The sequence below is a fragment of the Chaetodon auriga genome, chromosome 17 (genome assembly GCF_051107435.1).
Source record: "Chaetodon auriga isolate fChaAug3 chromosome 17, fChaAug3.hap1, whole genome shotgun sequence".
Lineage (NCBI taxonomy): Eukaryota > Metazoa > Chordata > Actinopteri > Chaetodontiformes > Chaetodontidae > Chaetodon > Chaetodon auriga.
This window is the reverse complement of record NC_135090.1, coordinates 19,699,103-19,718,160: the sequence shown is the minus strand read 5'-3', so window position 1 is coordinate 19,718,160 and position 19,058 is coordinate 19,699,103. Positions and strand designations below refer to the sequence as shown.

Below are 19,058 nucleotides of genomic sequence, written 5' to 3'. Positions count from 1 at the left end.
CTACTGGTATTAACAGTAAAATCATGCTACTCGTCCACGAAAAGTGTCTTATCACTGCTCCTGTCCATATGAATCTAATCTGACACGGTACACATGGACTGATTTCATGTCCCATGAGACACAGATCATTCAGATGGAAGAGATGAAGGCTTATTTATTGACAAATGCACAACATAGGTCATAAAGCAGAAATATGAGTCGTGGACTAACAATAACCTCCTCAGTAAACATTTCAGTATGGCTTGTGTCATGCCTTTCAGTTACAAGGATTAAGACTCATAAATACACATAAAACTGGGAACAAGTGTGTGTAAGCCCGCTCAGCTTGGCTATAAGAGCGCAAACAAGCTAGCAGATAAACCACAGTATGTAGGTAAGCGTGTAAAAAGAAGCTGTATGATAAACATGAGTAAACAGAGCACATGCTACGAGAATAAATATGAAAATACAAAAACATTAAAGAAGTTGTATATTTGTATTGCTGTTCACCGTCGTTACCTGTCGGATTAGAGATCTCAGCTACGACGGCGAATGTTTACATTCTTTGGGAGACTAATGCTGCCTGCGTGTTGCATAGCTTCCAGGGAATAATAAAAGTCAAGCTTTGTCAAGACTGAGATGATTTCTCCTTCGATACAACTCAAACCTGCAGCCAACGGCTCACCCCAAAGTTATTTTCAAGTCTTTAGCGTTTATATTTCAAAAAGGACTATTCTGTGGCAGAGAGTGCCTGAAGACATCTGAGGCTTGGGTGATTTATCTGGAAGGTTTGTTGTTTGACTTCAGCTGACGATTGTCTTGATGGAATAACTACATTAACGCCACAGGTTCAGTGGTTAATGCTTATTGGTGGACGCATTCATTTTGATTAACCTTTATTTGTCTGAAAAAATTCCCATACAGATGCTAACCAAATCTAAAGTGAGACTTTCAAAAACACTCCTGATCGATTCAATACACTTTCATTGCTTCGGCCTTACCTGCTCAGGTATGACCAGTGATGTTGGCAAACATATTGATGGTTATAACGGACGCTGCTCTGTCAGTTTACTGACTTTACGGCAATTCTCTATTTGTGCTACACTGTCTTTTAACATTCAACATTGTCCCATTTTTGCCACTTGTGGCTACATTATTCATTATCACGCTTTAAATGTTGAATTTTGAACGCGTGAAGCCACATTTTTCTGCTTCCAGTCAAAAAGGCACTTCTCATCTGAACTGTCTCTCTGTAAAGCCAGATATGCAAACTGAAGCGCTGCAGATACTGTATATACAAATGACATAACTCATAGGCACTGAATCATTTACAAACTGCAGCAAAAAAGACATAAAAAACGATTTTTGGTCCTCTAAAAGCATACTTAGTCGTGGGAGTTGGTGGTGGCAGGTTTGGTTGCTACATACTCAATTTACATGTCTTAAAAAAGTCAGTCATGTGATGTCTTCATTGGATAATTTCTGTGTAAAGGCATTATATATGAAAAAACAAGGCACACGTTGGACCCTGGTCATCTGGACAATAAATTTACATTTGTTCTCCTTGCACTTCCTTTTCCTGCTTCCTGCATGCTGTAGTCCGAGCATGAAAAGCATAAAGTCAAATTCTGTTTGGTGTTTCCCTTTCTTTTGGTTTCCTGTGTCAGTTTTGGTGTCGACGGGAAACTACGCATGGCTGTGGACGGAGATGCTTGACAGGTCGTTCCTGATGATCTCATTAACTGCAAAGGAAAGGAGAGGAGAGGACGGTCAGAGTGTCAGGTGACCACCATGCAGAGTGTGTGCATGTACAGTGTAATGTTACATGTAGTTTCTTTAAAGACCCTGAAAACCTGTTTTCTCGATTAGCTTCTTGCTCGTAATCTGACATTTTCTGCTGATGTTGGAACAGTTTCAGCTGCGTCACATAACAGATTTCTGTATCTTTTTCTCACAGGTTTGACGAGGGCGGGACTCCGGTGATGTCACACTTTCTTGCACCAATCAGAATTGAGAAACATTTTAATCAAAATCTGATGACCACACCCGCACAGTCCTGCAGAAGTTCAGCTTATTATGCATGAATATTTAATGTTGTGCTTCAAGCAAACCAGTTTTCAGGGCCTTTAAAAACTTGCACATGTTGATATTTTGGCAGAGGAACAAGCTGTAACACAACACCGACCAAACCCTGCAAAGCTGATTGGCTAAAACGTTAGCAAACAGTTGCTAATCTACACATGTAGCAGACACGTAGAGCAGAATTAGCGTCTGAAGCCCAACATTCACTCTTCTTTTGTCTCTGTTTTGGTCTCCTGAGGGAAACTTCTGGCTCTTTAGTTGCTAAATGCTCCACTGTGTTCACCTGCTAGCCGCTAAGTGTGTCTGCTCACCATTTGGCGCTGGGCACGCAGCATTTAGTGGGATTTTTTGGCTGAAAATAGCTTGCTGAATGCTGCTGATGAACGTGGTGAGAGTGAACCAAAACAGGAAAAGACTGAAGATGGAAGATGGTAAAATGCTCCATGGAGCTGAGGGGAACAGCAGCGTTCAGTGTGTTAGCATAAGCATAGCTATTAGTGCAGCTTTAAGGTGCCATTTCCAGCCCCTGTGAAGACAATTCACTGAGCTCTGCAGCACCTGTTATTTCCTCTGAGTCAACCTAATAGAATCACTCTATATCTGAGATCCCCAGACCTTTTTATTTTATCAAGAGAGATGATGCAACCTCTTGCTGTCTCTGAAGGATCCAGGTGCACTTGTTTATCTGTTTTTATCAGCTGTGTACTTTGGCTGACGGCGGGGGGATGATCCTGGAGCAACGCAGCCGGCTAACTGAAGCTAAAGCAGGAAAACATGCAGATATCGATGTGCCGATAACAGAGGAAAGGACAAATCACTCATTTTTTCCCCTCGCTTACAGGGGATTTAGATGAGTTCATTTTTCACCAGCGTTTACGGTTCTTATCTGCGAGCTCATTTGTCGTCTCCACAGTTCTTCGCTCTCTAATCAGCTTCTCGCTTTTTCCAATCAGCCTCCGGGTTCAGGATCAGGCCCCGCTCTGAGCTCTCACAAGGATGAAAAATGTGTGAGGGGAAGGGGAACACCCTTGGAGCCGGCCCCCGAGAACCCGAGCCAGCAGGCCGGGGGAGGAATTCCCTTTGACTGACTGGATGCTGGAAAAGCAGCCTGGAAACCTGAGATTCCCCTCCACACAATGGAATTATTATTATTATTTTTTTTTATAAAAGAACATTTATTTTCATCACAAGGCAGCAGAGCAGCCCCTCCCTTGGTGACCCAGCGCTGGCACAGCCACTTCCTACCAGAACTACCACTCACTTCCTATCACGAGAGAGATGACGGGATGTAACGTGCCTCCCAACAGTTCTGCACAAAGAATAGTCTTCAGCTGTTTGGAAGCAGATGGCGGCCATGATAAAAATAAAAAATACAGCATATAAATGTGTCATAATCACCTTAAAGTCATAAAACCCTAAATTCTGACTGAGTCTGTTTACAATTACGGAGCACAGAGCGATACGTTGCTCTCGTCTAGACGTGAGGTTAATGTGCTTGGCTCGCTGATTGACTGGGATTAATAAAGGAACGGGAAGATCTCATGAGAGGTTTGATAACTGCAGAACGGCAGCGCTCTCACAGGAGCGTGTCACAGGAACACATGGACACACTGAAGCTATTAAACCGCGATGAGGACGCGGTGAGAGTCGAGGCAGCTCGGCTCTGAGAGGAACCTGGCAGCGTGGAAGGTACTCGTCGAGACATTCAGGTGCTCTAAATCACTTCCTCTTGATTTAGCAGAAGGCCGAAAAAGGACAAGCTCAGAGGTCTATTCTTAAAGGGACGATGCACCAATTTTACACATACAGCTCAGTTTACTCGTCATGAGGACGTCTCAGCCTGTGAAAACAGTTGTATAAAGTCCTCTGCGGTCCTGGATGGAGCTTTCTCGGGTCTGAGCAAATAACCCTGATGATGTCGCTTGTTTACTGAAACGTAAGATGTTTGGAAAGTAGGAAAATGAACCCAAAAACTTGCCATTTTAATGGGTTAATGCATGCTAGGCCACTGTTTTTGACCTTTATTTTAGCTGTGTAATACACCATGGATAAACGAGTAGACCCATCTGTTCAATATTCATAGAAAGAATGAACTCTCCTCCCTAAATGAGGCTTGATTTGCGTGAATTAAACCTGAACTGCCCAGACTTCAGCTTCACTCCCATCCGGATCGGCAGTAACTCCGTTACGCTACCAGTCGATTACAATGGCCTATTTTTCTGTGTGTACGGTAATGCAAGATGCTTTCTGACATAGCTCATCATCATGACAGCATGCTGCCACCAGCCATGTGAATATGAGAATATGACCAATATTACCAAAAGGCATAGCTGAACCAGAAGAAATAAACACTCAAACCTCATCTCCACCCTCCTACAGCGTGTCGTTCCGCTGCCATGTGTGCTCTTCCCGGCCCAGACTGAACTGACTGACCTCCTCTCTTCTATTTGATCTGGCTTTGACCTTCTGCGCATCTGGAGGTGGAAGGATATAATCTTTGAGTTCAAACCTCAAGGGGAGGTTACTGCACCGACACATCGAGCCTGGACGCCGACATCAAGACACCGTCAGACCTCCACATCGCGTCAAACTATCAGAATCGCAGGTGAATTATGGCGTTCAGACATTTTTCCTTAGGCGCCATCATGTGCCATATGTGGTGGAATAGCTTTCACCTGATAATGAAAAGGTTAACAGACATAATTCAGTAGTTTATTATGATATAAAACAAAAAAGGCCGGGCTGTAAAACTTTATCTTTTGCCCCACAGAGGCCACAACATTTACTGTTTATGTGTCGGTTGCCATGGCCCACTTTTCATTGTGCTGTCACATTTGATGTGGAGGATCTAATTGAAAAAGAAAAAAAAAGTCAATCTATTGATCTCTAAGTGTGTTTACAACAAAGTCCTAAAAATAGGCCCAGCACCAGTGTGACATCTGTGTCATGCACTCTCTGGCCGCATCGATTTCGATGAGCTAACATCAGCAGACGGTGAAAAGCTCTGCGCTCGCCGTTCTCATTCAGGAAAACTGAACTGAAATTTGAGGAAATAAAAGACGTTTTTTACATTATACATGACGCTGAGGATGTTCAGGCATGGCAGGGATCAATATTTTTGCAAAATAAATAAATACTGATTTGAAGGAAAAGTAGGAAAAACAGTTGAGAAAGCCTCGAGGTCCATTCAGTAGCTGTTCTGGAGGTTTCCGTCATGTGACATGGTCTTCATCAGCAGGTGGAGTTGGCCCGGTTGTGATGAGATTGTCCGTTGGCTCAGAGGCTGAAGTTCATTACTGATATGATCAAAATAAATACCTGCACATTGTAAACCTCATTGTATATATTGTTTATTGCAACATTATTCTTCATCTAAACTGTTAATTTCATATTTTAGCACGACTTCTTGTTCAGTCAGGGTTTTTTCTTTTGTTTAAACTGGAGTCAAATTCCTTGTCTGTGCACACATACTTGGCCAGTGAAGCCAAGTCTGATTCTGATTCTGAGCAAAAAATCCAGAACAGCGACTAAATGGACCTTGTGGTGAAACTGTTTCCTCAGCTGCTGTTTTCAACGCCAAGGATGGACTTCAGCTTTTAAGTCAAGTCTTTGAAAAGCTCAGAAAAGTTGAAATTTGAACATCTCTGATCCCATCTGCTGAGGAAGATCATGTGATAGGACTGAAAGCTTCAGAACTTCGCCACATGGACCTTGTGGTTTCTCAACTGCTGGTTCCAAAGTCGAGAATGAAGTCATGAAGCAACATAGGCTGAGTGGAAAAACTCTGAATATGCAGTACACTGTTCGTACATCCTTCATGGTCATTCATATAACAGGATTACTCTGCATTAATATGCATGTAATGCAGTGACATAAAACAGACAAAGCTCTCTGATTAACCTCACCGCACTGCCGTTAATGTAACACAAAGCACTGCAATGTTAGTGAGTTAATTTGTCTCAAACACTTTGGTTATCCAAGAGCGAGGAAGGTGGGGTTTGATATGAAGAAATCCAGGAACTGCTTTCCTGTCCCATGGAGGTCCACGGCAGCTGGAGCTGACTGATACAGCCCAGCTCTCTGACCAGGAAACCCCCCAACCAGCGAGGAACTCCCAAACAATTAGCAGGACAGCACTGTTTGCCTCATTAAGGGCTGAAACGCGTCAACGCGATCCGGCCTGTAATAACACAACGCTACAGTGGAACCGATCAGCCGGCCAGATATTCAAATAAATTAGCCGAGGGACCAGAGCTGAGACAATGAGAGAAAAAATATGGGAGGGGGGCAGAAAACACCACAAATCCCACCCCCGTTCACTGCCACGTCAAGCCCAGGCCACAAGCCACGAGATGTTCTTGGCCCACATGATGAGGCTCCTACTGGGTTACTGTTGGTCCCACAGAGCGGCTCTGTAGTTCAGCACAGACTCTGCCAATTTCTGTTTGACCCCAGGTATTATTTAAAAAGTAAATGTCTGGACAAAAGCAGTTTGTAGGCCTCAAGAAAATAAAATAATAGAAAGAGAGAAGACGTCAGCGAAATAGCAACACAGTGCCATTGTTCTCTCAAACACTGAGGAGCAGAAAAATGGAGACTTCTGTGCAGAAGACGTTCTCACATGTTCACATACAAGCTGTTCACATACACACTCTCTGTACACCTGGATGCACACGCACACACGCACACACACTCTTTTATCTGCTCTGTTGTTTTATCTTAGATATCCATTTGTTTGTCAGTTGCTTTAACATGAATTTAAATGCAAATCAGCTCCAGCTGGACGCCCTGTGCATATACATTACATCAGCTGCATCGCCTCTGCCTCTGTTACGCTGCTTATCTGCAGTTTGATGAAGTTAAACTGGTCGTTGTATTGGATTTCATTATGCTGTAAAGCCTTTCTAATACTTACGCTCCTCCATATATTCAGGTGGACAGAATATTAGAAACACTACATTACTTATAATGCAGTTGTCAACAAGACCACCACAAAGTCAGCACACCAACACCTGAAGGAGGAAAGTGGAGGAAAGTGGTTTTCACACAAACTTTTTAAGTAAGCGTGTTTTTAATTACAGGGCTGTTGCGTTGCATTACATCACTTTTTTCTCTTTTCTGGCCACTGTGTGCATTTAGAAATGCATCAGTAACTGTAACTGGCAACGAGTAATACACAGCAGATGTGGATGTTGATGGATATGCGATAAAGCAGTGATGCGTTTCCTCCGAATGTACTGTGCAAAGCTTAAGTTAATAAAAAAAAAGAGTGAAAATGCTTCATATAAACTAATGATAAATATTGCTTCTTTCTGCAAGCTGTGGCTGCAAGTGATTTGAAGGAGTTTACAGTTAAAATCAGACAGAGTCTTCAGTCAGATATTAGTCACACGTTCACTCTCAAATACTTTTCCTATGATCATCAAATGTCTCTGGTCATCAATTGTGCAGTTCTGACATCTAACAAGGCCACAACACGCCATAAAAAAGCATTTCGTAATGCTATTTGGCTCAGATCTGACTTCAAAATGCACGTTTTACTCATGTTACCTCACCGCTGACAAAGGTCTTCGGCACACTACTGTGCAGCATAACGTATGGCTTTGGCCGCTTCTTCCAGACTCTCACTGAGCCAAAGGGAAGCATGCAAACCTCTCAGTCAGCAAGTTTTATGGCAGCGTGGCCGGCCTCCATCTCCCTCGGCCTCAGCAGCGCCGGAGTTCAGACTGCGCACCCTGCAGCCTATAGCCCCGGCTCGGGGCCAGACAGCATGATTCAGACTTTCCATGAGCAGACATGTTTGTGACCTCTCAGGGGACGGTGCAAGCGAAAAAAAAAGTCTAACAGGGGGATCCTGATGAATACGAGAGGGCTGAACAAACAGGGAAAAGATATCAGCTCTGATTGCAGACACGAAGGCAACAACAAAGCTCGGCTGGGAGATCAAAAACACCTGACTGTGTTACTTTCATGTAGGAGTGAAGTGTACTGTGGCTGTTCAACAGGAAAAGTGGTTAAAGATTCATGTGTTTAAACTATTCACTTAAATCACTTCTGAAATTAAATCAAACTGCTCTACATTAAATGAATAATGAGTGATCTTGACTTCTGGCCGTAATGTACAGATCAAACACACTCTGGATCCTATTTTCACTGAATGCCTGCAGAGACAGTCGGTGTCTCAGCTCCCTAACAGTCTCAGATGTCGTAGTTTGAGTTTTAACGAGCACGGCTGACATGAAATTACAGTAACACCACACCTGAGCGAGGCCATAAAGCGAGAAGTCGTATCAAAGTCTGCCAAAGGTTTTAATGAAGTGAGAAGCCACATTAACTTTGGAATGCTTAGTAAAATTTCCTTCAATTTGCCAGTGAAAACAAGTGTAATTGGATTCCCGGCTCCTCAGAAACATCCATTACAGTTACGGTGAAACTCTGATTTTATTTAAAAACTTTAACTACACCTGGTTTGAAACTAGAAATCCTCAGGAGACACGAGCAGCGGTGGCACCAGAGAGAGCGTAATTACAAATCAAGTCTTCAGCTCCAGCCAGCCAAGTATCCCCGCAGACAGGGTTAACAAGTGTTAATGTATTTACCCAGACTGCTCGGAGGAAGTGGCATGGGAGCAGTCTGAGTCCTGCAGTCTGCAGCAGCGTTTCAGCCACCACCGCCAGGAAGCTCGGCCAGACCGTTCAGCAGGCGCTCTGGTGACGGATCAAAGGCCGCTGCTCTGTCCGCTGATAGCTGCTGCTTAGTGTTTCTCCATCCTCTGCAGGGCTAGCGCACAGCCAGTTTCTTTTTGCCTCGAGGAAGCCCATTTATCCAATTTATTTCCAATCACCGCAGCCGAGAGCGCGCGGCCTCCTGAACCTCAGCGGTGAGCGCAGAGGGCCAGAGCAGTGAGATCATGAAGTTTGTGCTCCTAAACCCTGCTCTCTCCGAGATAAATAAAGTGGGTCACAAAAACTGTATTTATTACATCAGCGAGCTTCAGGCGGGCTTGTCTTGTTCAACGCTTAAAGCCATATATATCAAACACTAGACCACCGGGCTTCTTTGATCTAATTACCTCAGAAGTTAGATGATGAAGAAAGCTGACAGATATTAAAAAATGCAGGTCTTTTAGCAGCCGCTAGTCAAGTACAGTAAGCCTTGCAGCAGCTTTTGGTGAAGTCACCACTCCCCAATCTACTCCTCCTACAGTGGTCAGCATGCTACCCAATGCTCCCTGAAGAGGCTAAATAACTTGGGAATTTTTAGCTTGAAAACACGTTTATTTTTCATCCTTTCCAGGTAAAATGTGTTGCAATGTTTGCTTGTCCTGCATTCAGAATAACATTTGGGAAAAATGCTTGTTGGTTTCTTGCTGATAGTTGGAAGAAATTGTCCGGCACACGACCCTCCATCACTTTTAGTACAGCTTAAGTAAAGGAGGTATAATGTGTTAATGAATGAGCTTTAGAGGTGCTCGTAGGCCGATTGTTTTTACCTTCGGTCAGAGCCAGGCTAGCTGTTTCCCCTTGTTTCCAGTCTTTATGCTAAGCTAAGCTAATCGGCAGCTTGCGGTAGCTTTATATTTACTGTACAGGCTTGAAAGCGGTATCGAGGTTCTCTTCTATCCACAAGAAAGCAAATGAGTCTTTTCCCAAAATGTTGAACTGTTCCTTTAAATGACAACCTCTGAGGAGATCCAAAACAAACGGACAGAAGGCCAAAACATTCAGCTGCTGGCGAAGTGATCGGTGAGTCATACGATATTGATCTGAAATCCTATCTGCACCTGCAGATATATTATGGTCATTATATGTTGGAGGACCATAAAAACCTTTTTGTTTAGTTAATTAGGGGGTTGGACGGGTTGCTCGCTTTATAATTTTTTCCATGCACTGGATTAGAAAGCATCATTTGGTATAATAATAAAACTTTTCCCTCACCATCATCAAGGTACATCTGGTCCAGCTCCTGTGGTTCTTGTTTGATGCTGACAGCAAGCGTCGGGGGGCTGCCGTCCTCCTGAAGGGAGGCGCGCCCCCTCTCTGGCGGCTTGGGGTGCTGCTGGGCTCCCGGGCTGGCGCTGCCGCTGACCGGCGGCGCTGGTGTCATGCAGTGGCTCGGAGAGAAGGGGGCGTCAGTCGGGGTGGAGGGCTGCGAGGTCGGGGAGGAGGAGGAGCTACTGGGTGGATAGAGGCCAGGCTGGTAGCGCCCAGGCGTCTCCTGGATGATGGAGACATGCGGGATGGGGGACTGCTGGCCCGGGTGTTGGACCGCTGGGCCGGCAGGGAGGCACTTGGAGAAGGGCGACGGCGACAGGTCGTGCAGTTTGGGGCTGGTGCTCGGAGAGGACGAGGAGGGCAGCGAGGAGGGCTTGGCTGCCAATCTTTGCTGGCTGACAGAGTAAGCCCCGCCCACCACGCACGGCCTGAGGTCAGAGGTCATCATCGGGGTCATGACCTGAGGGGGGAAGTACGGCTTCGGGTGCAAGGACAGGCCGGGGCCGTGCTGGCTGCACACCAGAGGGGCGTCGTAGTCGTCATGTGGCTCCGTCTTTATTGTTGGAACTGAGAGAAGAAGAAGGAGAAGCTAAATGAGTAAACACACATTCCAACCGTCCTGAAAGTGTGTGTGAGTGAGTGGGTTTGTGGCTAGGATACCCGCTGCCAAACAAACACTCTCATCAATGAGACTCTGTGTCTGGGCCCGAGCTCTCCCACCCCACCGAAAATATTCACAAAAAAGCAGGAAAAAAGGGATGACTCATCAACACGAGAAACATCCAGCTGCTCTATAATAAAATGCCTATTTTCTTTGGACCCTGCTCTGGTGCTAATATCCACTAAATGTGCGATATGAAATATGTTGCTGTAACAGCAGCTCCGTACTCAGCAGGGTTCAGCAATTTAAAATAAATCACCGCTCGCTCATTGAGACAAAGACAAGAAATTTAAGTGAACGTGAAAGCTGAAGAAGACAAAATGGAGGCTTTGGGGGGTTTGAGGATTGTGGTTGTTGCACTAGAGAGAACCGACGCTGAGTTCAAATGAGGCAGGACTTGTTCTCAGTCGCCGGCGTCTTGGCCACCCGTCCAGATTCCAGCGCAAAAACATGTTGGACACCGGGTTCTGAAATGTGGGCCGTCAATCTGCTGCAGCTCCTGACACGACATCAATCTTATATAACAAGCGATTGGGTCCAGTTACAAGCGAACGACAGCACGGCTCTGGCCCTGAGCTCCACCGCTGCATCACCAAACTGGATCTATTCCTTCTTTGTACTGAAGCTGTTTCAGATTAAAACACGAAGCTTGACGTCGCAGCTGAAGCAGGAAACTGCTTCTCTTCTTCCTCCTGCGATTCTCATTCTTGTATTTTACTGTTCGTTTTTCGTGATTTCGCTTGCTTAGAAACCCCTTGAAAAAGATATTTTTAGTCTCGCGGGCTAAATAAAGGGCCAATTAGACTGAAAAGAGTGAAACTAGGACGCGTCATGCCTCACTGAAGCCTCCACTGTCAACAACTGTAAAAGAGGAACTGCGATGAGATGGTTAAGTCAACCGCGGCACTAAAATAGCACACGCGCCCCTATTTTGGGCCCGTTTGGAGGAAGTGCGTCTGTCTGCCTGCGGAGGATAAGATGCACAGAAAGCAGCAGAAGAAGTGCCAATGTTTGTGTTGCCACAAAACAGAGCGTGGCCCCGGGTTTCCGGAGCGTGTACTGTAGGCCCCAAAAATAAATCTGTTTGTGTACGAGCTGAGCGAACACCTGCTGCAAAGACTGAGTCTCGTCACAGAAGAACTCCCCATTTCTTGGAGACTTTCTTGCAGACTTGCAGGACATATTGTCCACCCCGGCTCCACAGACCTCAGGAGACACTGACCAGACGAGCTGTCCCCCAGACTCTCCCCTCCCTCGCGCTCTCCGCGTCCCGAGGACAATGCTCCACTTTCACGGCGGGGCACTCCGTCGCCCACGTTCAGGGCTGGGCCAGTCCGCTTGAATCGCAGCTTTGAACCACCCACTGGCTTTGCGCTCCAAGCCCGGAGTGCAATTAGCAGCGGTTTTTACATTTCAGTTGGTGGGTCAGTGTTTATATTTAGCTTGGCAATAGCTTCTCTATTCAAATAACACACTTTTCCCATGCCCCCTTCCCCACCCTTGTGTGTCCAGTCACCGCAGGGTTCATGTAGCTACAGGTATGGAAAAGAACAGATTTTATAGATTTTTTTTACAATGAGGGAATAACAGGGTTGCTTTGTTCCTCCCTAGCAAACCGCCAGACAAGGGGGAAAACAAACTGTTTGTTCTCGTCTTCAGATGTACGATGCTGGCAAAAATGTTTCTAATTAGTCTGGCATATGAAAGAGAGCGAGCAGACGGAGGACGGGGAAGTGCTGTGGTGATGACAGGAAAACAGCAGAAAGGCGGAATAAGCAAGGATGTGCTGAGGGCTTAATAAGGAGGCATTTTGCTATTTTGGTGATGCCTTTCTGTGATATCTGAATGTCTGTGAAGCTCTCTGGTGACAGGTTTTTTCACCAAATGTCAGCCAGACACCAAACTCCCCTGACAGAAGCTGTTAATCATCACTCAAAAAATCAACAAAAAATCTAAGGCGAAGTATCTTAAATCAAGGCAGTGTGTGCTTGTTTTGTGTCTGACAGGATTGATCTTCTCTTGTTTTAAGCTTTTTCCTGTGCTTAATTATCTGAATTTAGTGCTGAGTCTCTTCATGCTTGAAGCAGGAATTTCCAGAAGTCTGAAGATGTTTGATCAACGTTGACGATACAAAACGGCTCATAGATATAGATGTTTTTATTTGTTTTAAAAACGCTCTGTTGACAGATAACTTAGCTTATTTTTTACCACTTCATTGCTTTACTCCATCTTTAAGGATGTGAATGTGCATGAGGAGCAGAGCTTTACCGCTGGCGGGGACGTAGGTGAAGCGCTGGTACTGGCTTCTTTTCCTCTTGCCGTTGCAGACGTAGAAGTTGACGTGGACCGGAGCGGAGATTCTTTGGTTGCGATAGGGAGGGATCTCAACGAGGATTGAATTCTGCAACGGAGAAAAACATGAAATGAAGTCGTGCATTCATGTAGTTTGGCCCTCGAGGATCAATGAAGTGTTATTTTATCTTGTATTAGATACAAAAAAGGTGATTTTTGTTAATCACTTTTGAATGAAACGGCACTTTCATTCATAAAGATGCCACACTGAGAGCAGAAAATGAGCAAAAAAAGGAGGAAACTGAGCTTCTCGAGGACGATGTGAGTGGTTTTTACTCATCACTTGTACTGATGAATGAATGTTTGCCACATATGCACACTAACCCTTGAGATTTTTGCGGTTTAAGATATTGTTGCCGTTTGTTTTTGTTTCTTTGTCTCATTCTTGTGTTCACTTAGTCGTCCTCCCTTTGAATCCACAGCCTGGAGTTGTGTGTGTTTTTCTGGGCGGCGGATAATATCTGAAAATCTGGTAGTAATCCAAACGAGGGAGCCACAAAGAGACCCTGAAGTGAGGTTACAGAGAGCCGTGGCTGTTTGCACAGCGAATAACTCAGCTCAATGTGTATAAATTGAACTCGGGATTGTCCGGATAGTTTATTTCCCCAGCAGAGCTTCCTGCTGTCTGAGAAGAGAGTGACGGCCAGGAGCGACAACGTTCACGAGTTCAGCCTTTGGCCATACGAGCCCCATCTGTGTGTGTGTGTTTCTGTGCATGTGTGTGTGGACAGACAAGTCTAAGGTGCTGCTCAGTAGCCACACAGGAAGTCATCTGTCTACCAAACTGTGCTTCGGAGGACGGCTGGCCCTGACATGCACAGGTGAGAGCTGACACCCGTTATATTAAATCACTACAGTCGTAAAGACAAGCGAAGCCAGATGAGGCTCTTCGACTTCTCTTATTCGCCGCCGTCCATCTGTCCTTCAGAGAATTAGCTGCTAAAAAGTTTGGAAACGCTTCACAATTTGCACCGCGCACGGGAACATTTGCAGCATTTCACTCGTGTCGCCGCTTGTCAATTTACACACACTGATAAGAAACAGGCTCGATTCTTCATCCAAAACACGCATGAGTGACATCATCCTCTTACTTTTCTGAGAGCTTTATGTGCACATGTGCCGTGTTGTGAAAACAACCCGCCGAGGACCGAACGAGACCTTCAATTTGTGCGGAAAGCAAGAAAAACTAGCGCTGACATGTTTTTACCTGACAAAACTAATTTCTCTCATGTGGACGGGAGGAAGAAAGACGTGACAAATTGAGCATGAAGGAGCATTTTTGGACTGCTCGCGCGAGCGTTTCAGGACCATTTATCTAAGTTTATATGAGCAATGTGATGTATCTAATTGTAAATAGTTCGTGAAATCAAAGCAGAATCATCCCTCGTCTCCCTCATCTGCGTGGAAGGTCAGCGTGTGCAGGTGACGGCAGCGCTGAGGTATTCTCAGTCTGCGGTTTGGTCTGCGTTGTGGTGGAACAGCAGAGGTTAAACCTGGCCAAGGCAGCGTCAGTGTTTAAAATGGGACCAGTCCAAGCAGACTGGGCTGAGAGGGGAGGGAGGCGGGGAGGCCCTTTGTCTATTCAAGCAGACAGATGTGTCCCAACAGTCAATGTGTGTGTGTGTGTGTGTGTGTGTGTGTGTGTGTGTGAAAGAGAGCGAAAGTGTGTATGTTTTGCAATAGGAAGACACTGGGAGCAGGTGCAGCGCCTCACATATAGACACCCTCTAATCCCCTCGTCTATCTCCCAGACTCCCACCACTGCATCGCTCTCTCTCTCTTTCTCTGTCACAGGCCAAGACAGGACACGCTGCCAAGCACGAACTCCCACAGGTTGAAGGCTGAACTTTTGAAAACCTTTTCCACACATTTCAAACACAACGCTGCTGTTAACCCAACCCCCACCCCCCGAAAATCTGCACTCATACTCTGCACTAGTTTGTGTGTGTGTGTGTGTGTGTGTGTGTGTGTGTGTGTGTGTGTGCATCCCATGTTCATTTTAACTGTGTGTTAGGAATGCATGGTTTAAAGGAATAGTTCAACATTTTGGGAAGCCATCGTCTGATTAGCCTAGCTTAGCACAAAGACTGAAAACCGGGGGAAACAGCTAGCCTGGCTCTGTCTGGAGATAACAAATACAACTGCAATGTGATATTTATACAATTCAGTTTGCGTAGGGATGGAGCAAGATATAATGTATTAATTAATTAACTTTAGAGCGCCTGGTAGGAAGATTGATTGTGTTATGTTAGGACAGAGCCAGGCTAGCTGTTTCCAGTCTTTATGCTAAGCTAACTACAGATAGCTGCTCATATTACCGCACAGTATTTCTTGTTACAAGTGAAAGCGAATAGGGGTATTTCCCTAAGTGAGGAACTACTCCTTTAGAGTAACTTTACACAAAAACACCCTCAAAAAAACCCAATTTTTCTATTATAGCTTTGAAGTGTAGCTGTAATCCTCCAGTATTTGACTCTAACTTCAGGTGCACAAGTAGCACTTTAGCTAACATCTGCACATTTACATTGCTGTTATCAAAATGTCATCGTTCAGTTAAGTCATTGTTTTCCAGGAGTGTTTAGCCATGCAGGTTATGAGTTTGAGATGTAACTGGAATTCTATTTGTGCTCACAATGGAAAACATTGACACTTACTGGGGCGAAAGCAGAATATTCATGGATGGATACCTCAACGTTAGGGCAAATAAAACCCAAATATATCTGCACGTTTGGCTACCATTACAGATATGAGTGTCTAGTTTTGCATTTACGGCGAACAGGCCCTTTAAAGTAGTGAAAATCCAGATTTGTGATGCTGAATTCAACAGGCTCAACAGAAAATGTTTTGCCACTTAGTTTGAGGTTTAGAGCAGCTGCTTCATCCTCAGAGCTTTAATCCTAAATCAGACTGCATTGGTCACAGATAACAGGGTCACATGTATCACTTACAGACTTTGAGGCGTCTCTATCAACCTTGGCCTCGGTCTCCCAGAGGTGGTGACCATCTGAAAGAAACAGGAAAAGAGAAAAAAGGAGTTTTTTAATGACAGATCGGAAAATAACCCACCTACTTGGCTCCCAGCAGAAATGAAGAAATGGAATGAGCTTTGTTATTATCATCTGTTACATCAGTGATATATAAAACAGGTCCAGAGAGCCGAGGGTATCGCACACGTCATACCGTCTGACCCGCCGCTCATGAGCTCATATCCTCAGTCTAACAAACCTGAGACAGAAAGAGACGACAGAGAGAGCGAAATCTGATGCAATCCTAAAAAAAAAAAACCCCCAGTCATACCAAAGAGATGAGCGACATCTTTGGTGGTTGAGAGAAACCTTGACTTCATCGCTGTGTGGAATCCCAACATGCTCGAGCAGCTGCTCGGCTCGTTAATACGCAACGACTGGAAACTGACAACTTGCCTCAACTCTCAAACTTCTGATTTCTTGTGTTCTCATAGGAATCCTTCTGTTATCCCCATATAACGATGGTTAAATGGTATTGGTATTTGCTCTTTTTCTGGTAATGCTTCGCCACAATAAAGAGGTTTTCCCATCAGCCAATAAAACGGGGCATCATGTGAGCTGTCGGAAAACACGGGCAAGTTTGATTTGTCACTCTGCCCAGCGAGATGTGAGTAAAACTATAATTTTAACAACTTATTAGGCACAGAGGGAAACATTTGCAGTTTCTTTAGACCCCTGACTCATTAACAAGGCCCTAAAAAGACACAGAATGACTGTGAAAACGACTTTACGTGGAAAGGAAACTGCCGCTTAAAGAGAAAAGGTCAGCTGTGGCCAATCTTTCTGGAAGAAAATGAAGTGAGATATGCGCCGTGTTGCTCAACAGGCCGTCTGCAGTTTGATAAGTGGAGGGTTTGAATCGAGCAGACGGCGCGGTGCAGATGGATGGGGTAGCACTAGGAGTTGTGAGGTGGCAGAGATGGAGGAGGTGCAGCTTGGCACTGACAGCTTCTATTATGTCTGGGAAGACACTGGAAACCTGTTTACCTCTGCTCCGATCGCACTCTCCCTTTGCTTTCTCTGGTGGATCTGAGCTTTAGCTGCTGCTCTTCAGCAAGAATTAATATCAGATGCATCCCCTAAAAGAGAGGGACCCCTTTACTTCCAAAGGTAAAACAAACTACAGAGAACTGTCCATGCACCAATGACCAAAACTACAGGAATGGAATGACCAACTGGAGGAGGAGAAGCACTGAGCTGTTGATTCTGGAGACATGTTTTCAAACTCATGACCACTCAGCTTTAAAAACGCATGCTGACGTTTTGGAGTGCACTTCTTTGGGTCACTTTTCCAGTGCACCTGCTGGTAATTAGTCTGTGGAGCTGGGACACAGTTATGGTTTTAACATCCTAATTGTCTGGCAAGATTTTCTGCAGACCTCTGTGTCTGAGTATTTCAAATAGCACCTGGAGACAGAGGCTTCAGATCGTGATGTCCCTCATTCAAACCTGCTTCACATTATTTATACACACTATCCATAATCACTGCTGCCATGCCAACTTGGAAGCTGTAAGTTTTGCCATGTTTTATATTGTTTTGCTGTTTATTTTGTAGGCTAGCCTGTTGACCTTGGCGTTAGCATGTTGCTTGGCTAATGTAGCTAGTGTCTGCTCCTACAGTCTGGGGTGATTTTGGACTAATTTTGTAAATTGAGGGACAATCAACTGAAACATTGTGAATGTTAAACCTCATTTGAAGCCAACTAATGATGAGAGTAGTAGGTAATGCCTATTCAGGTCTGTGAGAGCTGACCAATCAGAGAAGCCTGGGCTTTTTGGGAGGCGGGCCTTAAAGAGACAGGAGCTAAACTGGAGTGACTCAGACAGTCATGTGCAGTATGTGAGAAATAATGTGTTTTTTGAACATTAAAGTATGGAAAACTAGTAGACGCTCAAAATAAACATATGAGCCTGACAGTGAGGAGACAAAAGGCTAATAGTTGAGAGCATTTCCCCTCGTCTTCCTCAGACATGTAAGCGTGGATGCCTGGTGACAGACGAGCTTAAAACCTGCAGCCTAAAACCTCACAATAACAAAAGCACTGCATTTTCTGGACGCCATGTTAAGAATCGTGGCGGGTGCAAAGCAAGGTGCAGACATCTGGTGAAGGAGAAAACACACCAGTGTGTGTTCCCCTGAATCAAATACAACATTTGCAAACCATGTTGCAAGGAAGCCGACGTGTAAACAATAGAAATGAAACCAGTCTGTCATACAGGAAGTTGTACAGGATCTCTGCTCGCACACAGTGTCCAGTGGATGCTTTAGTTTTATGTTGTAAAGGCATATTTTATGGGTTTTTACGTTTTTAAATCAGTATGATGATTTACTGAATCCTGTTCTGACTCAAACATCTTATCATCAGTGTTCAAACTTTAACTTCTCCCACTCAATTTCAGCTCCAGCGCTGAGATGACTTCTTCCTCCATGAAACCGATTCTGTCTCTAAGACATGTTTGTTTGACTAAACTTCACTCTGCCAGCGCGTCTCTGTCGTTGTTTTCCCTGTTTCTCCTCTCCACTTTGGGAACCTCTCCAGAAGGGAAGCCTTTGCAGCCGATGTCGGTCCGCAGGAGGTAAACATGTTTTTCAGATCTCCCTCTACGTCTCTCTCTGCGCCTCCCCGTCTGCTTTCCTCTCCCTCTCTCCCTCTCTCTCCCTCTGATTCACATCATTCTTCAAATCAATGCAGAGATAGAAAAATTAAATTTAGCACTTTGTGTTTGGTGCCCAGCCACCTTTTGCCAGGAAACTTCTCAAGAGCCGAAAAAATAAGAGCTTTGAAAAGTTGAATGCGTGGGATGCCTTTGTTTGAAAAGAGTGTACCGGATAATTGATAACCACAGAATGTAATTGATAACCACAGAATGTTCCAGAGTTATAGGGCAACATCTGCACAACGCCTGCACCGATCCAATGAAAGACTTCAGCAGCACTCACTCTCCAATTCCCCTCCTACCAAA

At 44.9% G+C, this 19,058-nt stretch overlaps 1 protein-coding gene across 2 annotated transcripts in view; it reads right to left on the bottom strand.

The window, feature by feature from the left end:
- Positions 1-183: 183 nt before the first annotated feature.
- nfatc1 (nuclear factor of activated T cells 1) overlaps positions 184-19,058 on the bottom strand; it is a 36,912-nt gene continuing 18,037 nt past the window's right edge. The window contains exons 7-10 of one of the 2 annotated variants that reach the window (XM_076753716.1): positions 16,017-16,072; positions 12,985-13,117; positions 9,999-10,622; positions 184-1,721 (exon numbers count right to left, since the gene is read on the bottom strand). In XM_076753716.1, coding sequence (XP_076609831.1) covers positions 1,666-1,721; positions 9,999-10,622; positions 12,985-13,117; positions 16,017-16,072 — 869 coding nt within the window. In that variant the 3' untranslated portion in view covers positions 184-1,665. Of the gene's footprint in view, positions 1,722-4,434; positions 4,536-9,998; positions 10,623-12,984; positions 13,118-16,016; positions 16,073-19,058 lie in introns of those variants that run through there. The other variant, XM_076753715.1, reaches the window with a different exon arrangement.